At 36.9% G+C, this 27,554-nt stretch overlaps 1 protein-coding gene across 2 annotated transcripts in view; it reads right to left on the bottom strand.

Annotated features, from left to right (window-relative positions):
• Positions 1-5,530: 5,530 nt before the first annotated feature.
• Positions 5,531-27,554, bottom strand: part of LOC116851363 (glycerol-3-phosphate acyltransferase 1, mitochondrial) — a 181,163-nt gene continuing 159,139 nt past the window's right edge. For both annotated transcript variants that reach the window (XM_032830695.1, XM_032830694.1), the window contains exons 8-13: positions 13,699-13,880; positions 13,443-13,626; positions 13,146-13,369; positions 12,958-13,077; positions 12,506-12,698; positions 5,531-6,040 (exon numbers count right to left, since the gene is read on the bottom strand). In XM_032830695.1, the coding sequence (XP_032686586.1) occupies positions 5,853-6,040; positions 12,506-12,698; positions 12,958-13,077; positions 13,146-13,369; positions 13,443-13,626; positions 13,699-13,880 (1,091 nt within the window). In that variant the 3' untranslated portion in view covers positions 5,531-5,852. The remainder of the gene's footprint in view (positions 6,041-12,505; positions 12,699-12,957; positions 13,078-13,145; positions 13,370-13,442; positions 13,627-13,698; positions 13,881-27,554) is intronic.

The following is a 27,554-nucleotide window of genomic DNA, read 5'->3' as shown; positions in this document are numbered from 1 at the left end:
ATTAAATATAAGGTCACAAAAATATTTATGAAATATTTTGGTAAATAATTATAAAATAATTAAATAAATCTTATAAATATTTTGTAAATGTTTTATAAATATTTTGTGCTGTCTAGGTAACTACATGGAATCTCACATGGAATTCCTGTGAAAACCATGTGGGAATCCGTATGGTTTTCCATGGGTTTTTCTCCCAAATCACCAGGGAAAACCATATGGATTCCTATATGGATTCTGTATGGATTTCCCATATGGATTCCTACCTGGTTTTTTTCAACAGGATCTAACTCTCTTTTTGTGCAAATTTACTGCTACTCAACAAAAATATAGTATTTACAATCGAATTAACAGCGATTTACGAATCGATTAAATATTTTTAATATTTTATAGAAGATCGCGATTTTATAATTGTTACCGACCATAAACCTTTGGTATATGCTTTTCAACAACGCTCGGATAAATTCTCTCCGAGAAAAACCCAGTAGCTATCTTTCATAGCCCAGTTTATCACTAAAATAGAGTTTTTATCGGGAATAGACAACGTAATAGCAGATAGTTTATCACAAATCGAAACTTTAACCCTTCCACTTGACCTCACGGAATGAACAGATAGCCAAAGAGAAGACGCGAAATTAAAATACTTGTTAACTTCTTCTAAATTTACTTTAAAACTCAACAGGTTTGTTTGGGGATTTCCTCAAACAGAGCTCTATTGCGACTTAACCGGGAAATCAATTCGTCCCTTTATTCCAGTCATCCTATGAAAGCGCGTTTTTTATTTATTTCACAACCCGGCGCATCCTAGTGCAAAAGTTACCGATCAAGTCATTCGTCAACGATACATTTGGCCACACATGTATCGCGATGTCGCGACGTGGGCTACCAATTGCTTAGATTGTCAACAATCTAAGGATTTGAGACAGTTAAACAGCCTCTGGCACAATTCACCGTACCTGATATGTTTTGAACACGTACACATGGACATTATCGGCCCGTTACCTATCTGTAGTAACTATAAGTATTGTCTAACCGTTTAGTTTTATCGACCGCTTTTTGTGCTGGCCTGAAGCAATTCCTTTTCTCGATATTTTGGCACAAATCGTATCTAGAACATTTTATAATAACTGGGTTGCTCGATTCAAAGCTCCTCGAGTTCTAACAACCGATCAAGGTGATCAATTCAAATTATAATTATTTACGGCCTTGCTATCCTTTACAGGCTGTAAAAGAATTCTTACGGCATATCATCTAATGGCTTAATCAAACGCTGGCATCGATCTCTCAAGGCAACGATTATGTGCCACAATGTTCCAAATTGGGTTAATGTATTGTTCACGGTTTTATTTGGCCTACGTATTCATATACTTTAGATACTGGTGCTTAACTTGCGGAGTTCGTATATGATACGACTTTATGTATACTTAGCGAATTTTTCATTCAAGAGAATGATATCGGATTCATAAATCTTTATAAAAGATATCAGACAATATATGCGTCAGATTCAACCCGTACCCGTAGAACATCACTATAAAAAATGTTCATTTTATTTTAAGGATTTGCATTCGTGTTCTCACGTTTTCATACGATTAAACTCGGTTAAAAAGTCTTGACAGACCGTATACTGGTCCCTTTAGGGTCTTAAAGCGCGTCTCGGACAAAGTTTTCTCTATAGAAGTTAACGGTATACCATAAAATATATCGGTAAAAAGATTGAAACCTGCCCATTTTATACCAAATTCATTAGATGTATTTAATTCTACGAACGCAAATTAACCAGCGACCACATGATTCACGTCGTTATACAACGTAGTACACTTAAAGCTTATTCTCGTACTCTAAAACGTGTTACGTTTAATTTAAGTTATGCAAACTACATTCTCAACTTTTCGTTTTTCACCCTATTTCTACCTACCAATTAAGTATTTAGATTTTACATATTTGATGTTCCACTAAATTTCTGCGGATTACTTGTATACATATCTATTGTTGCAATGTTATGTTAATTCCCTAAGCGCAATCACATTGTAAATATTAATTTATTGGGAGTACAAATAAGTCTCCGCCGTTTGACAAAAGATGGCCCCAACAGTAAGTTATGGTTGAAATTGTCAGATGTAAAACGTCATATCGTAAGGTTGGACATCTGGTAACACCATAACCTTGAAATATTAACGATTTTGTATCAGCATCACATAATTTTTTTCGTGCGAAAATGTCGAGTTTTGAGCCGAATAAGCGTCATTTGCGGGAACTTTTGATTTACTTCTTTAATTTGAAGAAATCTGCAACTGAGGCGCATTGATTGCTTGTAGAAGCATATGGTGAGGCTGCTTTAAGTGAGAGAAGTTGTCGCGAGTGGTTTCAAAAGTTTAAGAACGGTGAGTTTGACGTCGAAGATAAAGAACGTAGCGGAAGGCCGAAAGTGTACGAAGACGCGGAATTGGAAACATTATTGGAGGAAGATTCGTGTCAAACGCAAGAAGAACTTGCACTTACATTAGGAGTGACTCAACAAGCAATTTCATATCGTTTAAAATCGTTGGGAATGATTCAAAAGCAAGGAAATTGGGTTCCATATGAACTGAAGCCGAGAAACGTTGAACGTCGATTTTGTACATGTAAAATGCTGCTTGCCAGGCATAAACGAAAGAGTTTTTTTGCATCGTATAGTCACTGGTGATGAAAAATGGATCCACTACGATAACCCAAAGAAGAGGAAATCATGGGGACCACGTGGCCATGCTTCAATATCGACAGCCAAGCCGAATATTCATGGAAAAAAATTCATATTGTGTATTTGGTGGGATCAGCTTGATGTCGTGTATTATGAGTTGCTCAAACCGAACGAAACCATTACTGGGGAACACAATTGATGAGATTGAGCCGAGCATTCAAGGAAAAACGCGCCCACTACTACTCCAGATACGACAAAATTATTCTCCTACATGATAATGCTCGTCCACATGTTGCGGCGCTGGTCAAAACCTACTTGGAAACACTCAATTGGGAAGTTTTACCCCACCCGCCGTATTCACCAGACATTGCTCTCTCTGACTATCACTTGTTTCGATCGATGACGCACATCCTGTCTGAGCAGCACTTCACATCATATGAAGATACCAAAAATTGGGTCGATTCGTGGATAACCTCAAAAGATGAAGCGTTCTTTCGACGCGGTATTCGTATGTTGCCAGAAAGATGGGAAAAAGTAGTGGCTAGCGATGGACAATACTTTGAATAAAATATAAGGTACCGTTCTTTCACAATAAATGCCCAATTTTTGATAAAAAACGGCGAAGACATATTTGTACTCCCAATATATATGTATTATAACGTATTATATGTATTATAACGTATTATATGTATTATAACGTATATATGTATTATAACGTTAATACTCAGAGGAGAGTATGTAGACTCCGCCTAGGAACATATTTTAATTAGAATTTTTCGCCATGAGAAACGTAGAGTAGTGAAATATACGGAAATGCTAAGTCAAATGGGAAGAAACGGGTCGAGTGAAAGAGAAAAGAGGGACCGTTTTCTCTTTTTCTATTGTTGTACTATTCGATCTGAAAACATCGGCTTGGATTTGGTAAGCGGTTTGGGTTTAGAGCACAGACTTCTATATATATACTAGACTGCTAATACTCGTATTTCAGAAAGTACCCGAGTAGTCAGAAAAATATTGGGCAGACATTTTTAAAAGGATCGTATCATATAGGACAAAGCTCGGAATTAGTTGCCCATTTCGGCCCTTCTATCTTCCCTTTGCCGCGAGCGAACCACCAAAGTGACGGTCGCGCCTCCAAGTTTGAAACCGCGACTGGCCGCGACCGTCACTTTAGTGGCCCGCTCGCGGCAAAGGGAAGATAGAAGGCGTAGTTCCCAAGAATCGGCCGAAATGGGCAACTAATTCCGAGCTCTGATATAGAAGTAGTAATGACACGCACATATTGCTTCCTTCCACTCACACATTGCCACTCAAGTCACGTATGTGAGGTCCTTTCAAAGGTAGCAGACAATATTTTTTCGACCAAACAATCCTTAACTAAACTATACTTATTTAGCAGTAAATATTATACAGAGCAGTAAATAGTATATAAATATTATATAGAGCGCGTTCGAGGAGAACGCTATCGCGTTCTTCTATCTTTATCGTTCCTTAGATAAACAACAATAGAATAATACGGTAGCGCTGAATAGTACTAATAGCGAGCTCCCCGAACGCACCTATAGAAGTCTGTGGTTTAGAGACGATATTCATAACTTATTTATAAAGGCTGAATTCTAAAATTTACTGCCAGTACTGAAAATTTATGATATATGTGACATAAACTATAAATTTCCAGTACTGGCAGTAAATTTCGGAACGCAATAAAAATAGAAAGAAATATTTCTGTGAAGGATAATTGTAAACAGAAAAAAGCATAGAAGTTTTCAACCAATTAAAAATCACTAGACAGAGAAAAAAGCGGTGTCTTCAGCAACCTACCTCTTTCTTTTCGTATTCGGCTTCTAAGCATTGCAGTAAGCATTTCAATATAGGTTGAGTTTACTGACGTAGAGTACGTAAGTAGAGTATGTAAGTTAACTAGCGGAATCTGAGTATGCGCAAAGAACAGAGAAAGAGAAGTTCTTGAACACCTGTGAAGAGCACTTGTAATAATCAAGTCGAAATACATATATTGTTAAGACAACTAGTGGTAGTCCATTCCTTTCAAGAACGGCGTCCACCTCGTGGCATTGGGAACGTGGGCGAGCTCTGACCACGAGTAAACTAATCTTTATACCTGTACTCGGAATAGTTTGCCCATTTAGGCCGATTCTCGAGAGCTATGACTTCTATCTTCTTCTTACCGCGCAGTGGGCCTTGCAACTGACAGACGCAACACCAAGTCTTAGAGCCGTTGGGATTATAAGGGGCGCATTTATGTGGTGCCTACCAAAGACGCATTCGGGAAGCGCGTTGATCAACGCTAATGCGTCATTCAATTCTTGTTGTACAATATACATACAATATACAATCAGCCGAAATAGGTGTATTCCGAGCACTGTTTTACTGGTTTCCAACAGCTACTTAACCCACTGAAATATATACTATCTGGAACGCGCGCTGCCTCTTGAGTACTGTGGGATGAGAGAGAGTTTCCTCTCTTGTCTTTGTCTGGTTAGTAGTCGAGAATGGGGAGTGTCGTGTGTTCAAAATAGTTTGCACATTTCGGCCGATTGTATATTGTATGTACATTGTATAACAAGGATTGAATTACGCGTTAGCGCTGATTAACGCGTTTCCCGAACGCATCTTTGGTAGACACCACATAGATGTGCCCCTTATAATCCTAACGATCCTGAGACTTAGTGTCGCGACCGTCAGTTCGATGTTATTGTATCTAGCGCTTAATGCTATTAATTTCAGATGAGTTATTTCGTTTCTTTTAAAGTTGTTGCAGAGATTCCGTAACCGACAGAAGATTGCATGAGAAATCTCATCGTAATACTATAGGAAAAATACTATCTAAAGAGGCACTATATTACTACTTTTCTCTTATTTATAAATCTTAGAAAGATGTGAATTTACAATGCACATGATATCGATTATTATAGAGTATATTACATAATAGCATTTTGTATATACATATACTCTACAATGATCTACAATAGTACTATACATAGATAATCACTATCAATTATTTATAACATATCTGATCCCATCTTTTACTACTAGAAAAATAAAGAGAAAAAAGAAATCATTTTTATAAATCTTTTTGCAAAATATGAAAATCCATAAAAAAAAAGAATAGTGATTTAGAAAGACATTTTTTGATTAGAATAGAAACAGATTTATGTTTTTATTTCATATTTCTGGTCCATTTGAAAGCCGCTATGGTATCATATAGATCTTCTGTTGCTTTGTCTGTATTATACTCCTCTTTCAAATAAAACATTTTAAGGTTCTCCTGCATGCAGCATTCTACGATGTTCCACTTTTCAAAAAGCTTAAAAGAATTCTTTATTGGATCGACGCATAAACTTTCTCCTATAAAAACAAAAAAATATGATATTTTGTTAATATAAAAAATATTTTAATATTTATTATAAATAAGCAAATTTAATATAAGACAAATATATTATTTTTTATACGAAAAATATTAATACATAACATTTTGTATTAGTACTTTGTACATTAATTATTACGTAGTATTAGTTTTGTATTAATTTTATTTTATAGACAGAAAGACACTTTCATGTAATACAAAACTATGACAAAAAATTTTACAATATAATTAAAAAGTTAATTTTCACACAAACTGTTATCAAACTAAATTAAAATAAATAAATAAACATGTGTGTTACAAACATGTGTATTACAAACTTTTCTTTATGCTTTACAAGACAAAATGTTAATGACTTAGAGACACATTATATGTACAGGATATCCCAAATAAGAAGATAAATAAATATAAAAAAATAAATAAATAAAATAGCCTCGTAATTAAAATGAGGTCATCGAATTTGATATTCTGATACTGAATTTGATACGAGATATGTCATATCTCATATTGAAAAATATAAGGATAAAATGTAAAATTATTCAAAAAATATTCGCTTTTCAATATTTCTTACCTCGATACTTTTATACACTATATGACCAGAAAACTCGATTTATGTTAAAAAAAAATCAATTATTCTATGTAATTAAGTATACAGGGTGTTTAACTCGTACTATACCAAAGCTAATATATAGTTAGAATACGTCGGGGTGAGTAATCGGTGTCTTTTTTTAAACAACTACGTAAAATTTCGAATTATTAAATAAAATAGATGGGCTAATCAGAGCGCGCAACATACGCAACGCGGCAGACGAAGAAATTTTCCGATTGCTCGGAAAGGAAACAGATATAAGACGTTTCATCTCTTTCTTTCGTGCACGCGTTATTCTTTTCACAGTGACCGTTACGAATATTGTGGCCCACTTCTCTGGCTTATAAGATTAGCCCGCGAGCAATCGTCCATTTTCTTCGCCGGCCGTGGCAAGCCGTATGTCGCGCGCTCTGATTAGCCCATCTATTTCATTTAATAACTCGAAATTTTATGTGATTGTTTAAAAAAAGACACCGATTCCCATTACTCACCCCATATATTCTAACTATATATTAGCTTTGGTACAGTACGAGTCGGACACTCTGTATATAAACACTCTTTAACCACTTCGCTAGCATTGGGTGGAACGAACTCAACAGTTGCACAACAATTGAGCAATTCGTCAATGTAATTGATCTAGATTTAGAATAGGGATCTAACAGTAAGAACCAATAATCGCTGATTGCTCATTGAGCGCTTTTTCCGCTGAACGCGCCTATTGACGTATTAATGTGCATATCATTTTATTTTTTTCCCGTTAGTAAGAAACTCAATACCCAGTAGTTTTTGGGATCGATGATTTCGAATTTAAACTCTAAATTTGAAAATTTAAAATGGCGGATTCAATATGGCGGATCAAAATGCAAAAAATGACTTGATTATGATGAAATATCTGGTATTTAGAAGTTTTTGGAGTCGTTGCTTTCGAATCTGAGATTAGTTTTGTCAAATTCAAGATGGCGGATCCAATATGGCGGACCAAAATGCAAAAAATGACTTGATTATGATGAAATATCTGGTATTTAGAAGTTTTTGGAGTCGTTGCTTTCGAATCTGAGATTAGTTTTGTCAAATTCAAGATGGCGGATCCAATATGGCGGACCAAATAAAAAAATGACGTTTTGGATGAAACTCGGTATTTGGAGGTTTTTTAGGGTCGCTGATTTCAAATCTGATATTAATTTGATCTTTCAAATTTTGATCTCAAATTTATATTCAGCGACTCGAAAAGTATTTTAGTACTGACTTTTATAAAAATCAAACAACATTTAGATCTTGCCATTTTTGAGTCGGTTGATGCTCATTTTCTCTGCTAATGTAGTGGTTAAGAAATAATCTAGAAATGCACAGAGAACGAATTATAAGAGCTTAATCGCGGGTGTTTGACCGCTAATTATACACTGCTGTTTATAGAAATTGCAACACTATGAAGAACATGTCGCATTGGCGTGAAATTTCTTTAATGAGTAGGCCACCATGGGAGATTCAAATGATTACAACTTCAGACCATATGCATACGTGATGCGCGCGCAACGTTATTATACCATCACGTAAGGGATATAAAGTATTGGCACAAAGTGTGCGTTTTCAAACTATCTATTAATAAATTCGATCAGTATATTGTTTCTAAAACATAAACATGCCACGTCGCAGAACTAGAGAACATTATGAACAAATGACGGAGTTTAAAAGAGGAAGAATCGTCGGGCTCAGAGAAGTTAATTTTTCATATCGCGATATTGCTATACGCGTTGGACAAAACGCCAGTACTGTCATGCGTATATGACGTCAATGGAGCGAAGAAGATACTACACGTCGTCGTCAAGGGTCTGGAGCGCAAACTTGCACGGCCGAACGAGAAAACAGGTACCTAATTTGTATAATATTGACAGATCGTACAACGACTGGCGCAACAATGGAGATTGGTAATACGTCTGAAGATGTTCGCAAGCACTGTTCATCGCCGATTATTGCAAAGAGGGCTAATAGCTCGCTGTCCATTGCTACAACTTCTCTTGACTCTGCACCATAGACGTCAGCGGCTGCAATGGTGTCAAGAACGACAGCACTGGATTGCTGAATGGGAGCGAGTCGTGTTTTCGGATGAGTCAAGATTCAATTTTATACATCACAACGGCCGAATACTTATTCGCAGATGTCGTGAACAACGGCACTCAGAAGATTGCATTTTGTAACGTCATACCGGTCCTACACCAAGCGTGATGGTTTGGGGCGCTATTGCTTTTAATGCACGTTCTCGCCTTTTATGTATTGCTAGTACATTGAACAGTTAACGATATGTCACTGACGTCGTGGAAGCTGCTACCTTTCGGACGATCTCTGGCTATCTATCAACAGGACAATACCCGACCTTATGTTGCCCGTAATGTTCAACATATCTTCTGCAAGCAACACGTCGCATTTCTTCCTTGGCCTGCTCGTTCGCTAGATCTATCGCCAATTGAAAATGTGTGGAATACGATGACATATCGACTGGCTCATCTACCCTTACCGCCTGCTACCACTAACGACTTGTGGATGCGTCTTGAAGCAGCGTAGACGATTATTCCATAAACGACCATACAAAATCTCTTTCAATCGATGCCATGTTGTGTACAGTGTGTTATCACTGTTCGTAGTGGATTAACAAATTATTAATTTTTTAATCCTCCTCATCACATACAAGTCTGAAATTGTAATCATTTATACCTTGTCCTATTAGATCTCTCACATAAATTTCACTATTATGACAAGTTTTTCTTGGTGTTGCAATTTCTATGAACAGCAGTGTATATACAAAAGTTGAGGCATTATTTTTCATAACACAAATAAGAAACCTAATTAATGAATTAATTATTAGGTGGTTGCATATGAAACCGCCCATTTTTGAGCGAAAGAAAACAGTGGTTTGGTAGCAAATCGATGAACTGGTTTATTTAAAATATTGCCCATCGGAATCTTAGTCATCTTTTGGCCAACAATGAAATTCCAGGAAGAATTCGGGTTCTTTGGAGGCAATCCAGACATCCAGCCATTTTTTGACTCCGTATGAGGTGAAGTGCTGTGCCGTAAGCGTTGACTGCATCGACCGGAACAAATAGTAATCGGAGGGAGCGATATCTGGGGAATATGGCAGGTGGGGTAGGATTCCCCAATTCACTCCTTCTAAGTACTTCTTGACTGGTTGAGCAACGTGCAGCCTGGTGTTGTCGTGCTGCAAAATCAACTTGTCGTGGCGATTCTCCCATTCTGGCTTTTTCTTGTGCAAAGCTCGTTTCAAACGGATCAGTTGCAGTCGATAACGATCCCCAGTGATGGCTTGAGTCTTCGTCCAATAATGCGTCCAATTCCGTATCCTCAAATTTTTTGGGTGGTTTGCCGCGGTCCTTGTCCTTAGACAATTGTTGTCCATAGAAATTACCACTTTGGAAGCGGCGAAATCACTCTTTGCACGTTGTACTCGATGGAGCATGTTCAGCACTTCCTCTAGCGATGCGTTTCCACGGGCGATTTCTTTGCCAGGAAATAAAGGAGCATAACTTCCTGCAAATGTGACTTATTTACAGTGTTGTAACGTACCTAGATACATGTATCTTTTTGAAGTATCTAGATACTTTTTGTGTATCTATATCTATATTTAGTTATATTTTTCATTTAAAAATCTGTATCTGTATCTAGTTACATTTTATTTCGTATCTGTATCTAAATTTATCATTTTAGATACAGATACGAAATAAAATGCAATTTTGGTAATTTTTATATAATTGTTACTTTTTCATAAGAGACAAAGTTGTTTCCATGGTGTAAGAATATAAGGTGATGCATTCCGGTGGATGCGCAGTAACTACCAATCAGAAAGTTGTCACAAATGCGAAAAACCCAATGGCTCTCATCAAACGTAACGTTAACATAGTATATTTTGTGGTAACTTTGTGATTCTACTCCCACTTTCATGATAAGCAATGAAACACCTTGGCCGCGTTCCGTTTCACGTATATGCGTGCATTTATCTATAGTTTACGTCACGTATACTGTAGGGAATGCGCGTATAATGTGTAAACGGAACGTAACTATTATATTCTTACACCATGGTTGCTTTATTGAATGCGTTCAGCGAACTCAATAGTTCGCAATAGTAGCGTAATTCGTCAATGAAATTATAGGTTTAGAGATCTAACAGTAAGAACCAGTAATCGCTGATTGCTCACTGAGCGTTTTTTCCGCTGGACGCGCCCATTGGGTGCATTCAGTACTACAATCGCTCACTGAGCGCTCAGTGAGCTCTTGTATCCCATCGGCATATTCTTTTAGATCTAAAAATATGTACTAATGAAATGTAAGAGCTTACTGAGCGCTCCATAATCGAAGTATCTGAAAAGTATCTGAAGAGATTTAGATATATTCTAGAATTTAGATTTAGATTTAGATTTAGATATATTCTAGAAGAGATTTAGATATATTCTCAAAGTACCTGTATCTACACCTAGTTATTCATATGAAATTCATATCTGTATCTTCATCTAGCTACACTTTTCTTATTGTATCTGTATCTATATCTAGCTACTTTAAAACATGTATCTGTTACAACACTGCTTATTTGGAACAAAACTTGCCATTGTAAACACAATCAAATAGATGATGTTAACACGTGGCACAAATGTCACCTATGGCGGGACTCTGTAGACCTGTCATTATGTGTATTGCTTCCATTCGAAGAAATAGTGTACCTAACGTCATCTATTGCCAACGGGCGATTTCATATGCAACCACCTAATAATATTCGTCTGAAAATTAGGAAAAAGAGAATTTAAAACCGTATTAATTGGAAATAAAAAGATAGTTTGTGCAAGAAAGATTGATTCTTCGCGTACGTTTGAAATCACCGAAGAAAATTTCGACGCATGCATTTGACTTGCAACAAAACAATTTAATCCTTCTGTAATAATAAATATATAATTAACAGAGTCATACCACAAAAAACCGCGATTAGACTCATATATATCTCACGAGGACGTAGAAAAGATTGAGATGAACACAAAAGTCTCATATCATTTTGCGATTTCGCAATAATAGTCGAGATATTAATTGAAGATTGGTAAATGATCACGCGCGATATGGTAAATGAGCTGCAGTGGCACCGTCTGCCGTTGTATACTTATACATTAAGTCAAACTGAACAAAAAAGTCCTTTACCATTTTGCAAATGACTACATAGATTTTTAGATATTAATAAAAGAAAATTTGTGCATTGTGGTACATAATCATGTAACAATTTTCTTTAATTAATATCTAAAAATCTATGTGGTTATTTTCAAAATGGTAGAGGACTTTTTTGTTCAGTTTGACTTAATGTATAAATATACAACGGCAGACGGTATCACTGCTCATCTACCATATCGCGCGTGATCATTCATCAATCTTCAATTAATATCTCGACTATTATTGCGAATATCGCAAAATGATATGGGACTTTTGTGTTCATCTCAATCTTCTCTACGTCCTCACGAGAGATTGTGAAGGTGATCTGAGACACCCTGTATATAGTTCATTCTCTTTATGCATTTTAAATTATTTTATTAAAAAAATTCAAGATAATTTTAATAAGGATACATGCAGAGTTACATATATTTCATAGTCTATTGTCTCCCTCAATAAATAAACAACTTTTGTCAAACATTTTTTTATGAAATAATTTTGTTCTTGAAATATTTGATAAATAAAAAAAATATTTTATTTTCTCATTTATGTGTGTGGTAGTGAAATACATTTTTATATATTATCACCGTTAAAAAAAAAGATCAAACTCTTAAAATATATTTCATTTTAATTAAGATTGAAATTTCATTGGATTGCAACTCACCGTAACTGATTATACCACGATCTAAATTTGTTTTGATCTCGTTCAATACTTCTTGTACTAAATCTCGTTCACAGAGTGAGTGACCGACCAACTTCCTTAAATTAAAGGCACTGCATATGTACGTATCGATTAATGATCGTAATATCGTATGCAAAAATTCCATGTGCGTGGAATGTTCCGGCATTAAACTCAGCTAAAAATAATATAAAATGCATGAATATGAAATATAATTATATTATTATTATCAGAAATACACAACTATAAAATGATCTTATTCATTTTTTTTTATATGAAAAAATATTAATACATAACATTTTGTATTAGTATTTTGTACATTAATTATTACGTAGTATTAGTTTTTTATTAATGATAATGTGTTCATATTTTTTCGTTTGTATGTTTTCGTACAAAAAATAAACTTGTGTTTATAAGAAACATTAGGATAAACTTACTTTATATTGCGTTGTTTCAATTGCCTTTTTCGTCAGGAACTCCTCGCACCAAGGATCGATATCATCAAAAAAGAGTTTTTTTGATAATTTTCGGGTCGCCAGTCTTTCATGATAAACGTTCTGTATAAAAACAGTTATTTTTTGTATTTATTTAAGCAAAAAATCCTTGGTTTGTTGAAATGTCATACCTCCTCCTTAGTGATAAGCCCTGTTTCTGATATCTTTTCTATCGTTTCAAAAATCACCTTTGTTAATTCCTGACATGGCTTACAAAAAATAAATTCATACTTCAGAATGTCGCATAATTTGAGCGCTCGTTCGATCAAATTTTGTTCATACACTGTAATATTGTTTTCGGCAATTGCGACAGGATCGTTAATTTGAGATTGCAATTCAGCATACAAAGCAGTTACTGCAAAATATAATATAGAATGCGTTACAAAATTGCAATAGAAAACACACGCTGATTGTTGGTTACGCCTTACTTATTATGCTATCCATAACATAGTGTACCAATATGGTATTGCTGTAGTAGGAGAGCTCTATTACGTTCGGTACAATTGATACGGGACGGATTGCGGTGACAACGATAGATTTGATAGATTGATTGTCGACGTCAGTAATCTCCTGTCGCTGTTGTGTTACTAAACCAGGACCCAAGATATCCAGCTGTACATTATGAAAAATCATCTCTTCTTAATAAACTTTATTTGTTTTATTTGTTTCTTACTGAATACTAACCGCATGTTTAATGATATCAATGCTCTCCCCACAAAACGCTACATCATTCTTTATTGATAACTCCTTTTGTATCAAATCAAACGCCTGGACTAATTTATCTAACGTACAACCGTCTCTAAACTTATTTAATAGTAAAAATGCAACAACGTTGGTCGACATAATAGGTGTGGATTTAGAAGAATCTGAAAGTGATTACAACGGGCATTAGATAATTAAATGCAATAAAAACTAATTCGGGGATACTGATTACTGATCTGGATGATTTCCGGAGCATCAAGTTTTGACTGCAGATTCTGCATCTACAAGCGATTATAAACAAAAGTTAAAGAGTGATAAAAGTGGCTATCTCCTTTACTTTACAAGATATAGAGGTTTTTAGTTGGAATTTTCAAAATCAACATAAATATATTTTTATTAGTTTTAATTATTTTCGATTTTTAATATAGAAGAAAGAACATCAGAGGGGGTACAGGAGGCAAAGCCCCCTCGGTAGTACAAAAATAACATTTATAAAAAGAAAAATTAAATTCTATAGCATTTCAAACACATACAATGCTTTTGAGAGGTATTCATAATAAGTCTTACTTTACATAGACGCTATGCTAATTTTTTTAATATTCATTTTTATACCTAGTAAGCAATCTGTGCGCAGACTGGCGTCCGATTGGCAACAGGATCTGTCGACTGTCCATAGTCATCTGCGTTCCCAATCTGCCGTCAGACTGCTGACAGAGTTTGCTAATAGGCTTTGACATCAGATTGGCGGCAAATTGCGCGCAGAACCTGCCGACAGACTCTGACGACAGATTGCGCACAAATTGCGTGTAGATCCTGTCGTTTCGTAGGTTCATCAATTAAATTTTTGGTAGAAAATTTTCTCATAATTTTTCATAATTACTCATAGAATAAGCGCTTTCTCCTAAATACTCATAAATACTCATAAAATATAATGAAAAAAGTTTTTCTATATGATTTTTTCATAATTTTTAAGATTTTCTCTGGTGAGATTCGAACTTGAACCGAAGATATCTTTTAGATAATCGTCCGTCGCCTTAGACACTACGTCAATTTCTCACTTGATAAAAAGTACTTTATATTGTCCACTTAAAGTTTAAGAAAGAAAAATCTTAGAGTTTGTTCGCCTTTTAAACCGCAAAATATAGACGAAACCGTTTAGCGTATAAATAATGTAAGAGAGACCGGCACGATAATTCGAAATTAATTTTCTACCAAGGACTGTATAGAAAATTACTGCAATAAAACAGCAGATAATGACATTTTTCCATCATGATAATAAAATACTGCGCTTTTACATATGCGAATTAATTTGTTTGATCGTCCAGTTCAGGTTGTATTAAATTTTATCAAAATCGAAGCATATATTTTCAAATAAACCATCACAAAAATTCTGTAAAAGTTATTTACATGGCGAGACTGATATTTTATTCGGTGCTGCTGCCTTCAGTACTTATTGCATGACGGTTAAATCGTTCAGATTTAATGACACAATAACATTAAAAAAAAATAATAATATGAGAAATTGTATGAAAAATTATGAGAACAATTTTTACCAGGGATGGTATATGTACGTCTTTAAATGGCCATTTAACCGTTGTACTATTTTATACTTATACTTGTTATTTCTCTATTATTGTTGCTTTTTTATAAGAAATGTGTAATACAATTTTAAAAAATAAAAATTGTTTTTATTGCGTATATGTGTACAATTATTGCACAATATAATCATCTTGACTCCTCTCGAAGTTTTACATGGTGTGTATGTGAAACTGCCCCATTTAATAGCGTATATATGGCCCTTGATAGAATTAAATTAATTAGCCTATCTAGGAAGCAGAATCTGCGCGCAATCTGTCGTCAGTCTGTCGTCAGTCTGTCGTCAGAGTCTGTCGATAGGCTCTGCGCGCAGTCTGTCACCAATCTGTCGTCAGAACAGATTCTGTGTGCAATCTGTTGCCATTCTGTCTATAGACACTGTTGACAGACTGTGCAAAATCTGTTCGCGCAGGTTTGGCTATCTGAGTATTGTAGGCTCATCAATTTAGTAAGGCGAAAATTTAGAATAGAAAGATAGATATATTTATGATTCATTCTATCTTGCATAAGGGCTTCGCTAATCTTTTCAGTATACATTTTTAGTATATTGTAAACTCATTCAATCAATTTAGTAAGGCGAAGATTTAGAATTATTATTTTTGCCAAAATTTACACACACACACACACACACACACACACACACACACACACATATATATATATATATATATATATATATATATATATATTATACATTCTTACATATAGCTGGGAGTCTGGAGTCTGTAAATACTGCAGGAGTGACGAATTGTGGGATCCTTATCCGTGTCATAACAAACGTACGTACATACACGCATATTCACACATACTCTTATACACTTACATACTTATATTTACACATACAAAATGCGAAGCAGGCTATACCTCCACGTGGTGCATTCTGGATAACGCGAAAATAGTCTGCAAATAATACGTCGTTGATTTCTAAATTTACAACTAAAAACCTCTATATCTCCTAAAATAAAGCAGATAGCCACTTTCATCACCTTTTCACTTTTCTTTATAATCGTTTATAGATGCAGAATCTGCTGTCAAAACTTGGCGCTCCGGAAATCGTAGTCTTGCCACTGCTAATTCGTTAAAAATTATTTGACGTAAGAAAGATCTAGTAACCTTCAATAATCAAGTCTTTATGTATGAATTAAATAGAGAGTAATCTGTCCACTAGCAAAAAGAAATCTAAGAGCGACCACCGGGCGAAACATGTTTATCCTGATGTGCTCCTTGACAAAACGGACATCAATTACGTCGATTACACGCTCGGTATCCAGTCAAAACCACATGTTGATTCAAGGTTGATTCGACGTCAATGAGGATTGAATCAACATTGACTCAACGGCTAATCGATCATTTCGACGTCGAATCAACCTTGAATCAACGTTATAGTTCTGACTGGGGTAACGATATATAGTTCGTATCTGTGATATGATTTATATCCGAACTAGTGACAACTACTGACCAAACTGTCTAAACGCGCCGTGTTAGATTTAGCTAATCTTTATATATGTTGTAGTAATCCTATTCCTGTAAACACAGCTTGTATGATTGTTGCCAATGAGTGCTAGTTTACGAGAAATCGAAGTTGAAAGTTTGCCGTGCGGCTAAAGAATCGCTTAAATAGGAGCGAAATTCAAACGCCAGGGCTGCGTTCAGATTCCTCATCCGGGTGCACTCTATTACTAGAAACACTATAGTATATGTTACATATACTATAGCACTTCTAGTAATAGAATACACTCGAGTAGGGAATCTGAACATAGCCCAGCGTGGCACAGCGAGTGGGGAGTGCGACTAGAACGCCCGAGATCATGCGTTCGATTCCGGCTTGCTCTATTTTTTTAATTTTTCTGAAATATAAAATAAAATAAATTATTAATATATGAATTAGTTAACTATCATCCCAGTATTATTATCACTCGCATTTTTTAAACAGAATTGTACGAAAAGTAATGAGATACGCCTATCAACGTGTGACAATGCACTCTGGCATCGTCATTACCGGCCTGACCGACAAAGTTATTTTTATTTGTTAAACACCCGACCAGTCAGGCTGTACACCGGCGCGTTGCGCCACTTAAACGCCGCAAGGCCTATTACAATAACGCGTAAATAAAGGACGCGCTACGTACGAGCGTGCGATATCGATCACGCGTCGAATCTAAACACGATCGATTAAGAGCGCGCGCCGCTATCATGCGACCGATTACGCACGCAAAAAGCGAAGAGAAACAAAGTGGAGCAAATGTAAAACCCACGACTCCAAAATCATCGAAACTAGACCGATCCGGACCGTCTACCGAATTCGATGCTGTAAAGCGGAGAGCAAGGATTACGACCGACTCGTTTCTGCCATCCGCACCTATCCGATCTCCGATCCTTACGAGTAAGACTCGAGGCCAGTATGTTAGCTGCGCCCTGTCGAGCTTTTTCGATCCTTATTTATCGCGTCTTCACTATCGGGAACGGGCGCGACTACACCGACACATTGGGTGCGTTCAGCAGATCCTAACAGTTGCAAAGCGGTTGAGCGAATGATACGTAGCGCTTAGTGATGAAAATCGTGTCTGCTGAACGGGCTGAACACGGTTTATCTCACATCTCGTCACGTGACTTCAGTGTATCTCGTCACGTGACCGCAACTTATTTGGAATATGACAGAGGTTAGATTCGATTGGTACAGCTGATAGACTTTCGAGGAAAGAGGATACGGAAAAAGCCGGTATTTCGGAAGTTATTCAAGTTAAGCAGCTAGAGATACAAGATTTCTATATGCTCGTTACATCGCTGGCCCTCTTTTCTATTATATTGGCATATTTTTACTTGTGTGACAGGTAATTGCTAGATGCAAGATTTACATATCACAATTTACGTATCACAATTTTTTAAGCTCATTTTAAAAAATATACTATAATACACGATTTTAATAGTGTTTACTTCTTTCTTCTCTCATGTGCGCTGCCATCTTGTTTCGCAACATGTTGCGCGTAGGTAGCGGAGAAAAAGTTTAATGGGAAAAATGGCGTCCGCTCCCGGAACATGTTGAGTAGCGGTAACTGAGCGAAGTGCGTTCAGCAGACATCTACACAACAGTTGTACAACAGTTGCGTCTGCTGAACGCGCCCATTGGCTATTCGCTCACGATCCCGATAGCCACGAACCGGTTGCGCTATTACTTGCGCTTCCGCGCCGCTGATCCTCGCGATCACAAATACGCACGTCGTGCTGCGACACGAGCATACCGCCGCCGACATCGCTCAGTCCCCGCGACCATCTGACCAACCGACTCGCGAATCGCGAACGCTGAACCGCGGCACGCGACTGCCCGCCGAATCTCCGAAACTTGTGTAGCGATCGCGTTACACGATCCGTCTACCGTCTTACTTGTCGCAGCCTGTCGAAACCGCGACCCGATAACTGGCGCCATCTCTCAGAAGATCTACATACTCGTTCTCACTTACTCTGTACAAAGGACTAATAAAGTATCTTGTTATTTTTATTTGTTTAACAACGCGTCTTATGTCAGGTACTTAGCGAACCCGGACTCCGGCAAGCGAAGAATCCTACGGCATATCCGACAACTGACTAACGGAGTTCGGTTGTTACAAACGAATAAATAAGTTATTCTTATAAAGTTCGGGAAGGGATTCCAACATTACGTTACTAGTCATATTACTTTGGAATGTTTGCCTGATGAAGTTTTAAGATTTGTGTCCTGTAGGAATGGCCTAATAGTGGGTATCGTTTTTGCTACCTGCGGAACCGCTTTTTTCACGTTCATTGATATTTCATAAATATTTTTGTGACCTTAGATTTAATAGATCATAAATATTTTTATTATAAATATTATAAATTTATTTATTAAAATATATACATTTATATATTTTTTCCTTTTCCTGAATTTTTCTTAAATTTCTCACTTTATTGTTTCACACGCTACTTAATTTAATTTAAATTGTAGCTCAAAAAATTTGCTTACCATGCTAGGATTCGAACTTGAGACCTCTAACTTCTTGAATCGTCCATCTTACCTACTGCGCCATTGTTACTTTGACTGAGAGCTTTATATTATATACATATGATATATCAATGTTCGAAAACAAGTGATTTATTTAAAAGAAGAGAATAGATCCTTTTATATATAAAAAATATGTTTAAAAAGTATGTAAAAAGTATATATTTATACTTTCTACATTTTATAAGTATGTAAAAATATCTACTTGTTTTAAAAGTAAGTAAAGTACAAATTAATCATTTTGTAAATTTAAATAAATTGTTTTCTGATAATAAAAGTAACTAATTTAAAATACAAAAAAGATATTTTTAATATTAAAAAATAATTTATTTAAACTTATAAAATAATTTACTTGTATTTCATTTACTTCTAAAACAAGCAAATATTTATTTAAACACAATTTTTACATTAAAAAAAAACTTATTTTCTTCTTGTAAAGACAACATTTGCTTATTCTTATACAGAGTGTCCCAAACTATCTTTATCACATTAAATGAAAATGTAGAACGGATTGAAGTAAAAGTCCCATACCGTTTTGCGATATTCGCAATAATAACCGAGAAATTAATTGTAAAAGATTAAGGAAAAACGCACGCTGACTGGTTGAGGGAGGAGCACTTGCAACCCAGTAATATAGCAGGCAGATATAAGCGCGCGTCTTATGTCGCTCTGATCCTACGTCTTGCCGTACCGCGCCGAGGCGAGATGTAGGAGTGCAGTGATATACGTATAGGCAATGGTGCGTTGTTTTTCAAATCACCATGCGCCGACATCCGTGCGCTATATTAATTAGGCCACAAGCGTTCTACTTTCAACCATTCAGCGTGCGTTTTTCCTTAATCTTTTACAATTAATTTCTTGGTTATTATTGCGAATATCGCAAAACGGTATGGAACTTTTATGTTTACCTCAATCCGTTTTACATTCCCACTTAATGTGATAAAAAGAGTTTGTATATATAAATGTTTTAAATCAAAGAAATCATTTTTTATCTATTAGGTGGTAAACTAGTTCCTGCGGCTCACAGTTAGATGACGTTAGTTGTAGATGTAATTTATTTTGACATCTGAAACTAGCTACATTTTAGAAGTTAGACATTTGTCAATAAAATTCAGTGCGAAGAGATTCATTTAAGCGAGCAGTGCTATTTTTTCTTTTGATTAAATATGGAACGTGATAAGTTGTTTTTTCGACATGTGCTGCTTCATTACTTTGACTTGAAAAAAACTGCAGCTGCAGCTCATAAATTGCTTTTCGAAGCTTATAGCAATTATGCTCCATCGGAAAGAACATGCCAAGTATGGTTTCAGCGATTTAAGAGTGGTGATTTTGATGTCAATGATAAAGAACGCTCAGGCCAACCGAAAAAGTTTGAAGACACCGATTTGCAGGCATTATTGGACGAAAACTCTACTCAAACGCTCCAAGAATTGTCTGCAGCATTAAATGTTACTCCGATGGCTGTTTCCAAACGTCTACATGCAATGGGAAAAATTCAAAAGGAGGGAAAATGGGTACCACACGAATTAACCGCAAATGCCATTGCGAATCGCTTAAACATCTCTATTTCTCTGCTCGCCAGGCAGAAAAAGAAGAGTTTTTTGTGGCGCATAGTGACTGGCGATGAAAAATGGATATACTTCGATAATCCTAAACGAAGAAAATCATGGGTAGACCCTGGCCAACCATCGACATCCACACCAAAGAGAAATATTCATGGCCACAAAGCAATGCTTTGCATTTGGTGGGATATGCACGGCGTCGTTTATTATGAGCTACTCAGACCGAACGAAAGTATCACGGGGGATCGATATCAATCACAATTAAACCGTCTGAATGAAGCATTGTTGAAAAAAAGGCCAGCAGTAAGCAGCAATCGACGTAAAGTCATGCTTTTGCACGACAACGCTCGACCACACGTTGCCAAAGCCGTCAAAGAAACACTGATGCAGCTCGAGTGGGAAGTTCTCCCGCACCCAGCGTATTCACCAGACTTAGCTCCTTCGGACTATTACTTGTTCCGGTCGATGCAGCACGGCTTGGTGGATACACACTTCAGAAATTACGAGGATGTGCGAAAATGGATCGACGAATGGATTGCATCAAAAGACCAATCGTTCTATCGTCGCGGAATCTACGCGTTGCCCGAAAGATGGGAAAAATGTATAGCTAGCGAAGGAAAATACTTCGATTAATGTATTTTTTGCTTTTGATGTCGAAATAAATGAATTTTTTAAACAAAAAACCGCAAAAACTAAGTTTACCACCTAATAGAAATTCATAATTTTATAACTCATTTTACAAATTAAAAAAAATATTGGGAGTACAAATAAGTCTCCGCCGTTTGACAAAAGATGGCCCCACCAGTAAGTTATGGTTGAAATTGTCAGATGTAAAACGTCACATCGTAAGATTGGACATCTGGCAACACCATAACCTTGAAATATTAGCGATTTTGTATCAGCATCACATAATTTTTTTCGTGCGAAAATGTCGAGTTTCGAGCCGAATAAGCGTCATTTACGGGAACTTTTGATTTACATCTTTAATTTGAAAAAATCTACAGCTGAGGCGCATCGATTGTTTGTAGAAGCATATGGTGAGGCTGCATTAAGTGAGAGAAGTTGTCGTGAGTGGTTTCAAAAGTTTAAGAACGGTGAGTTTAACGTCGAAGACAAAGAACTTAGCGGGAGGCCGAAAGTGTACGAAAACGCGGAATTGGAAGCATTATTAGAGGAAGATTCGTGCCAAACGCAAGAAGAACTTGCACTTACATTAGGAGTGACTCAACAAGCAATTTCACATCGTTTAAAATCGTTGGGAATGATTCAAAAGCAAGGAAATTGGGTTGCATATGAACTGAAGCCGAGAAACGTTGAACGCCGATTTTGCACATGTGAAATGCTGCTTGCCAGGCATAAACGAAAGGGTTTTTTGCATCGTATAGTCACTGATGATGAAAAATGGATCCACTACGATAACCCAAAGAAAAGGAAATCATGGGAACCACGTGGCCATGCTTCAATATCGACAGCCAAGCCGAATATTCATGGAAAAAAACTCATATTGTGTATTTGGTGGGATCAGCTTGGTGTCGTGTATTATGAGTTGCTCAAACCGAACGAAACCATTACTGGGGAACACAATTGATGAGATTGAGCCGAGCACTCAAGGAAAAACGCGCCCACTACTACTCCAGACACGACAAAATTATTCTCCTGCATAATAATGCTCGTCCACATGTTGCGGCGCCGGTCAAAACCTACTTGGAAACACTCAATTGGGAAGTTTTACTCCACCCGCCGTATTCACCAGACATTGCTCCCTCTGACTATCACTTGTTTCGATCGATGACGCACGGCCTGTCTGAGCAGCACTTCACATCATATGAAGATACCAAAAATTTGGTCGATTCGTGGATAGCCTCAAAAGATGAAGTGTTCTTCCGACGCGGTATCCGTATGTTGCCAGAAAGATGGGAAAAAGTAGTGGCTAGCGATGGACAATACTTTGAATAAAACATAAGGTACCGTTCTTTCACAATAAATGCCCAATTTTTGATAAAAAAACGGCGGAGACTTATTTGTACTCCCAATACATTTATATTTTGTCTAACTTTCGTCTCACAAGGGAATTGTTTAAACGCCCCGCGTTAGATTTGGTTAATCTTTATACTCTGATGAAAATTTCCCCCAGAAATTGACTAAAATTAAAGATTACCTCGGGTTTGCATGAAAATTGGTACCTAGGTGTTTCGGACGGCAGCTGGATGTCCGTGCGGAGCGGGTTACGGCGGGTGGCCGAGTCCCAGGCGCCGCTCAACTCGCGGTCGCCGGCCTCCCGCCGCCAGTGCGCGCTGTCGCCGCGACGCGGCGAGCGCGTCAGCCGAAGCCGCTTCTCGCGGTTAATTATCGCTTGGGCGCCTATATAAGGTGCCGTGCGAGACAACTCCAAGCGTTTTGATTGCGATCACGCATCTGGTCATTGCTTTGTCAAGGTATTTGACAAAGCTTTTGAGTTCTAGCTAGCTTCCTTTTGCCTTCTTGAGTGCGCAAGCACGTGGGGCACTTGCCTCGCCAGAGGTATACTTGCATCTCGACATCGAGCTTCGCTGCCTTTAGAGTGTCGTAGACACGTTGGCATTTGTGTTTACTCAACTCTCCGCAGCCTTTAGAGTGCGTTTGCACGTTGGGCTATTCGTCTCTAGAGTGTCCGAGAACACGTAGGCATTTAGGTGACGAAGTGTTTAAGTAACTCCATAGATCGCCACCTTCTGAATACGATCAAGGATTGAGAGAAGGCTTCGCGCGATCACTCCGGATTACTTTGATGTATCCACCGCGGTGGACCTCTCTCTTCGCAACATCTCCGGTATTGTCTATACCGGGTATTCGTGCCGACAGCACTTATTACTGTCGAACTTACGACTCCGCGCGAGTCGTCACTGTCATCAAGGACTCTACTGCCAGGGCCGCAGCTCTCCCGTGAGCCACGCTCACTATTACTCCACTGCCAGGGGCGCAGAGCTCACGTGAACCAAGTTCACTGGTATCAGTCTACTTACGACTTAATAGATCGTCGCATTCGCGACTTTATATGCGAGAAATATTCGCTTCTCGTCTCGACGAGACTTAGCATTCGTCACGCACGCGGTGTTATCAACGCACATCTACAGTTACGTGTACGGTCACGTCAGATCACGACTCGGCCGCGTACGCGATTCAGAGGGTGCGTTCCGTTTCCACGTATAATGCGCATGAAGCGCAGCGTTAGAGTGACAGAAATACGAAAGTAAGATAAAATGAGAGGGAGAGCACTCGGGTGAGGTTCTCGAACCTAGGTTAGGTTAGTTCTCGAATGCATGAACTGCATCAGCTCCGAGGTAGTGCAGTCTATGCGATCTCATGCGTTGGAGAACTAACCTAACCTAGGTTCGATAACCTCACCCGAGAGCTCTCCCTCTCTTTTTATCTCACTCTCGTATCTCTGTCGCTCTAACGCTGCGTTTCATGCGCATCATGCGTGGAAACGGAACGCACCCAGAGTTACATTCGCATTTGGGCTCTCACTACGAGACATCGCATTCGCCGCGTGTGCGACGGTTCAGGCAAGCAACGATCGCCAATCTAACACCCCAGATTCAGCTTCTGTTGCTCCCTCGCCGATCTGAACTGAATCTTGTTCGGACTTGATTCCGACACTCACCAGGAAGACGGATAAGCGTCTCCACACTCTGAGTGATTATTATCCTCCGAAAGGGGGAATCCTTCCCAGCGCGGAGGCGCCGGGCAATTCCACGCGTGTCCTTCACTGGGCCACGCCGTACTCTTATACACAAGAGCACTCTCGTACTTTCCCCACATCATCTTACGGGGCTCCTGGATAGGAGAGCACGCACTTATAATTGTGCAGTTGACGATAACAGTCGACGAACGTTCGACGGCATCTGAACTAGCCGCTCACCGCCTAAGGCTGTTCGAAAGGGAGCGGTGCATTTGGACACAGCCAATCACAACACCGTATGATTAGAGACATTTGTAAGGTCCCTTGGAACAGCGACTTGTGATTGGACTGTGTCCAATTGCCCCGTGTCCAACTGATATACACCCGTTCGAAACACTAGGTATTTTTGGAATTGCTGATACCAAACTCAATATTAAAAGTATAAAATTTAAAATGGCGAATAAAATGGTTTATAAATTTTGACGAATAATTGTGATAGTTAATGTATAAATGTCCTCCACAGACTTCTATATATAAACTAGACTGCTAATATAGTATTTAGCGAGTGAGTGGAAAAATATCGGGCGGCCATCTTTGAAAGGACCGTATCATATACGAATAGTAATGACACGCACTATTGCTTCCTCCCACTCACGCATTGCCACTCAAGTCACGTATGTGAGGTCCTTTCAAAGATGACAGACGGTATTTTTCCGATCAAACAATCCAATCAAACTATACCTATTTAGCAGTCTAGATATTATATAGAAGTCTGTGGTGTCCTTAGAATTAAAGGTTAGGTTACCAAATTTGTAATGTAAACATGGTGGAAGTAACAAAGTGTGCTCGTTTTTCGGACGCATTTTGTCACGGCTGCGCAGTGACTGAGATCCGTCATCTTGCAATCACAGATAATAACGCGTTTGTGTGTGTAAAGAGGAAGCATCATGAGATATAATGTTTATCAATGTTTATCGACAAGACTCGGGAAAAAATACAAAATATTAAGATTCCACGAGAAGTATTGTTATGCTTAGTTCGTACTCGTACTTGCATTCGAATTAGAAATATCAATAAACAAATTTCTTCAAAAAACCAAAGAGTAAAACATAACAAAAAAATGTTCAAATTTACAAACCGTAAAGTTACTACATTTTTAATGTAAATTTCATTTTTATTTATTATTTGTTATTGTACTAAATGTATGTTTTACTAATTAATTAATGTTAACATTTATTCATTGTTATACAAAGTATATTTATTCTAATTGTATTTCTTTGTTCGTGTTTTAAAGTTGAGTTTAAAAAAGAATATATATTTATATTTTGGGTAATTATCGACTATAACGGACCCACCTCTAATGACCTTGACCTTGTTGAAAATGTTGAATTGCAATAATGTCAATATTACAGTAACATTGAGAAACATTTAACCTTGCACAAACCTTGATGTAATGTAAAAATGTCCACTTAAAAGTTTTCCGCGTAGCTATCATAGAAAAAATTAATTTTCCTAATTTTCTCATGTCTGATAAACTACTAGGAACCGTAGATTGTCAAATACACTCTAAAACTTTCGCGAAAAACTTCCTCGATAATCTCGAATCCGAAGCGATATGCCTGCCATCCATGTCCTGACTGATCGAGCGACACGCGGTGATTCCAATGACGATGTTCTTACAATTTATGCTTATATAATGTATACTTATAGTGTTCACAGTATATTATAACGTACATAATAAATACGCGCGTTGATTCGCCTATCTATTTTATTTAATATCTCTAAAGTTTATGTAGTTATTTGCAAAATGACTTCGATCATTCCTTTCATTTTAATGTTTTTTATGAATTTTTATTATCGGTACAGCTTGCGTTAGAGTCTATATAATAGAGAATATTATAAAATAAAAGAATATTCAGAGTTTGCGCAAAATTGATTAAACGCATTTAAATTTTACATATAAACAATAAGAAAAATATATATGATTATGGTATATTGTAATATAATATGTATAATACATATATATTAATATAATAAAATTTAATAATAATTTACTTTATTATCATTATTATACAATAACAAATTTTTCATTAATATTATCAATAATATAATTTTCAATGCTCTTCAAATATTGTTGCAACATTGCAAAATATTGTACTTTTTGTTCAATATATATATCGATAATTACCCAAAATATAAATATATATTTTCTTTTAAACTCAACTTTAAAACACGAACAAAGAAATATAATTAGAATATATTTTGTATAACAATAAATAAATGTTAATTAATTAGTTAATTAATTAACTAATTAATTAGTTAATTAATTAATTAGTAAAACATACATTTAGTACAATAACGAATAATAAGTAAAAATAAAATTTACATTCAAAATATAGTAACTTTACGGTTTGTAAATATGAATTTTTTTTGTTATGTTTTACTCTTTGGTTTTCTGGAGAAATGTGTTTATTGATATTTCTAATTCGTATGTAAATACGTGTACGAGCTAAGCATAACAATACTTCTCGTGGAATCTTAATATTAGGTGAAGTAAAAAGTTCTGAGTGTTTTTTCGCTTTATTTCGACGATGAAATTAACATAGTTAGGATTATCCGATTTCGATAAAATATGCGTCGTTTTGTTCGATAACTTTTGTCCATTTTGAAGGCAATTTCATAATTCCGCGATTGAAGAAGTCCTCGTCCCTATTGGTAAAAAACTTGACCAGCTCATTTTCACAAGCCTCTCTTGAGGTCAGTTTTGTACCATCAAGAAAATTTTGCAAATGCTTGAAAAGGTGATAATCGCTTGGTGCCAAGTCTGGACTATACGGCGGGTGCAATAGAACCTCCCATCCAAGCTCTCGGAGCTTCTGGCGCGTCGTTAATGATGTGTGCGGCCTGGCGTTGTCTTGATGGAACACAACACTCTTCCTATTGGCCAATTCTGGCCGCTTCTGGTCGATCGCCTGCTTCAATCTGGTCAGTTGTTGACAGTAGAGGT

This window comes from Odontomachus brunneus, unplaced genomic scaffold, assembly GCF_010583005.1.
Source record: "Odontomachus brunneus isolate Ranch 3 - 2012 unplaced genomic scaffold, Obru_v1 Obru_scaffold_173, whole genome shotgun sequence".
Taxonomy (NCBI): domain Eukaryota; kingdom Metazoa; phylum Arthropoda; class Insecta; order Hymenoptera; family Formicidae; genus Odontomachus; species Odontomachus brunneus.
Note: the sequence above shows the minus strand (reverse complement) of the source record. Positions and strands in the feature narration are given on the sequence as shown.